The 2,662-nt window shown below is 44.0% G+C and overlaps 1 protein-coding gene across 3 annotated transcripts; it reads right to left on the bottom strand.

Moving 5' to 3' along the window:
- Window positions 1-208: 208 nt before the first annotated feature.
- Window positions 209-2,117, bottom strand: LOC120038275 (RING finger protein 224-like). 3 transcript variants are annotated; one of them, XM_038984103.1, is made up of 3 exons: window positions 2,069-2,117; window positions 1,299-1,828; window positions 209-661 (listed from the first exon to the last, which is right to left on the bottom strand). In XM_038984103.1, exons 2-3 carry the CDS (start codon window positions 1,622-1,624, stop codon window positions 586-588), a joined length of 402 nt encoding a protein of 133 aa, XP_038840031.1. In that variant the 5' UTR covers window positions 1,625-1,828; window positions 2,069-2,117; the 3' UTR covers window positions 209-585. The 3 variants fall into 3 exon arrangements, with proteins under 3 accessions (XP_038840031.1, XP_038840033.1, XP_038840032.1); XM_038984105.1 differs by having other exon boundaries at window positions 1,299-1,801; window positions 2,069-2,107; XM_038984104.1 differs by having other exon boundaries at window positions 1,299-1,806; window positions 2,069-2,101.
- Window positions 2,118-2,662: the final 545 nt, after the last annotated feature.

The following is a 2,662-nucleotide window of genomic DNA, read 5'->3' as shown; positions in this document are numbered from 1 at the left end:
TCCGTCCGTCCGTCCGTCCATAACTTCCTTCCTTCCTTCCATAACTTACTTCCTTCCATAACTTCCTTCCTTCATTCCATAACTTCCTTCCTTCCTTCCTTCCATAACTTCCTTCCTTCATTCCATAACTTCCTTCCTTCATTCCATAACTTCCTTCCTTCCTTCCTTCCATAACTTCCTTCCTTCCATAACTTCCTTCCTTCCTTCCATAACTTCCTTCCTTCCTTCCATAACTTCCTTCCTTCCTTCCATAACTTCCTTCCTTCCTTCCTTCCATAACTTCCTTCATCTTTCTTTCATCCTCAATCCATTTAAAATCTTATTTTTTATTCCCTCCCCCAATCCATCCTTTATTATTAATATTATTATTTAACCCTTATTTTACCAGGACTGTTGACTGAGAACATTACACATACCCAAAGTCAATCAAACCCAAGCATATTAATAATTGGTTCAATCTTGCCTCATTTTTGAAAATCACCGGTCGGTCCTGTTTGGTGAATTATCTTCATTACTCAATGAGTATCTCCTACTCTGAAATGGTCAAATCCAGTCTTCTTCTTCTCTGCTCTTCGTCTTCTCGGTTTACAGTACATTGTGCTTCATCCTCCTCAGGAAATTCTGTAGTTTGATCCTCAGGCCACAATGCTTTGATGGAGACCTGGAGGACAGGAGAGTAGGGGGAAATAAACAGAGTAGAGAGAGAGAGAGAGAGAGAGAGAGAGAGAGAGAGAGAGAGAGAGAGAGAGAGAGAGAGAGAGAGAGAGAGAGAGAGAGAGAGAGAGAGAGAGAGAGAGAGAGAGAGAGAGAGAGAGAGAGAGAGAGAGAGAGAGAGAGAGAGAGAGAGAGAGAGAGAGAGAGACGGACAGAATTACAATTTAGTAATTGAACAGACTTCTGAACCTAAAAAGGGAGCTGTACTAGCTGCATAATACGATCAACGTAAGGAAACTGTGACCTAAAGTAATACCATCACAGTACAATAATACAACTGATGAAGAGAGAAATCAAGACCAACAGATATAGTGATACAGAAAGGGAGAGAGCAGAGAGAAAGAGAGAGAGAGAGAACAAGTGAGATATGAGAGAGAGTGATAGCAGAGAGAGAGAAAACGTGAGAGAGAGAGCAGAGTGCAGCAAAAGAGAGAGTGATGGCAGAGAGTAATGGCAGAGAGTGATGGCAGAGAGAGAGCAACAGAGACAGAACAAAATGAGAGGAAGAGCAGGGAGCAGAGGAAGGTTTCTCCAGGTTTCTAAATCAGTCTATCAATCCATCCACCTTTGCCTGGGGTACTCACCATGTGTACTGTGTAGTGGTCTGTGTCTGTCTGTTAGCTTCCTTCCTCTCTTCCTCCTCCTCTTCCTGTTGTGTGTCTAGTATCTGGTCCCAGATCTCAGTGTTAACCCACAGCGACCCCGACAGGGTGAGGCTGGGCACGGTGCAGGTGATCCAACGGCACAGGGGGCAGCATACTGTCAGTAGGCCGCTCTGGAGCCTGGACATCGCCTGCAAGCACAGCCCACAGAATGTGTGCTTACAGTGGAGCATCCGAGGGATCTTCTCCCTACGAGAGTAGGGCTGGAGGCAGACGCAGCACTCCATGTCCTCGCTCATCAGACCCATGGCTGGATGGATGGCTGGCTGGATGGATATACGGCTGGAGCACAGAGGAACTCTGGACAGAGAGTCAGTGTCTAGGCAGGAAGACGTGGGGTTTAAACGCTGGTCTGAGGTCAGTGTTCCCCTTGTGAATTCTAAACGTCCTGGTTTGGATTTGATGAGGATGAGCTGATCCTAGATCTGTGCTTAGGCGCGTAGGTCAGGAATCTGCAAAAGACATTAAGATGTTAAATTAAATTAGACTCAGTGACTTCATCACTGGCACTATGTAAACATATCTAATGTAATAACATATCTTAAATCAACAGGCTGTCAGGTTTTTCTGAAGACATGAAGAACAAAAATATCTTGAAAAATATCACACACATTTATAACATCCATAGTTATCAGATATAGACAAACCTTTTCACTTTTATCATTATCAATGAGAGGCAATATTTTACTTACAGGTTCTGGAATATTTTCAGCACAGCGACCAACTATCCGACGACTAAACTTTGTGTGTGTGAGAGAAGAGTGTGTGTGCTCTTATTTTAAGCTTTGGGGGAGGAGACTAAATGGTGTTATTTTCCCAGAAAGGGCGGTCTCTCACCTCCTCTACTCTCAGGTGAGGCAGGAAAGTACCATGGAACGAGTTAAACACTTCTAGGTCACTTCTATAGCATAGTAGGTCCCTTCAGGAGAATTGCCAGGGCCGTGTATTGACATTTACAGGGCAGGTGTTCATGTCTACAAAGGGCACGTACACTGAGTGTACAAAACATTAAGAACACCTGCTCTTTCTTTTTACAAAAGGTGTTCCTAATGTTTGGTTCACTCAGTGTACGTCCAGTTTATGATGGATCAATCTTTTGTGGGGGAATTTTCACAAGAGAGGGGGTAGCATTTGTAGAACCCATTCTGTGGACTTGTAGAATCCTTTCTGTGGACATGCCCTTTCTGTGGACTTACCCTTTCTGTGGACTTGTAGAACCCTTTCTGTGGACTTGAATAACCCTATCTGTGGACTTGTAGAATCCTTTCTGTGGACTGTAGAACCAT

The sequence above is a fragment of the Salvelinus namaycush genome, unplaced genomic scaffold (genome assembly GCF_016432855.1).
Source record: "Salvelinus namaycush isolate Seneca unplaced genomic scaffold, SaNama_1.0 Scaffold212, whole genome shotgun sequence".
Lineage (NCBI taxonomy): Eukaryota > Metazoa > Chordata > Actinopteri > Salmoniformes > Salmonidae > Salvelinus > Salvelinus namaycush.
The sequence above is the reverse complement of the archived record's forward strand: the minus strand, read 5'-3'. Positions and strand labels throughout refer to the sequence as shown.

What these genes read in the sequence shown, in the direction of transcription:
- LOC120038275 (XM_038984103.1), bottom strand. Translation starts at nt 1,624, where the DNA reads ATGGGTCTGATGAGCGAGGACATGGAGTGCTGCGTCTGCCTCCAGCCC. An exon ending in ACCACTACACAGTACACATG is followed by an intron (nt 662 to 1,298) that starts GTGAGTACCCCA and finishes CCTGTCCTCCAG; the next exon opens with GTCTCCATCAAAGCATTGTG.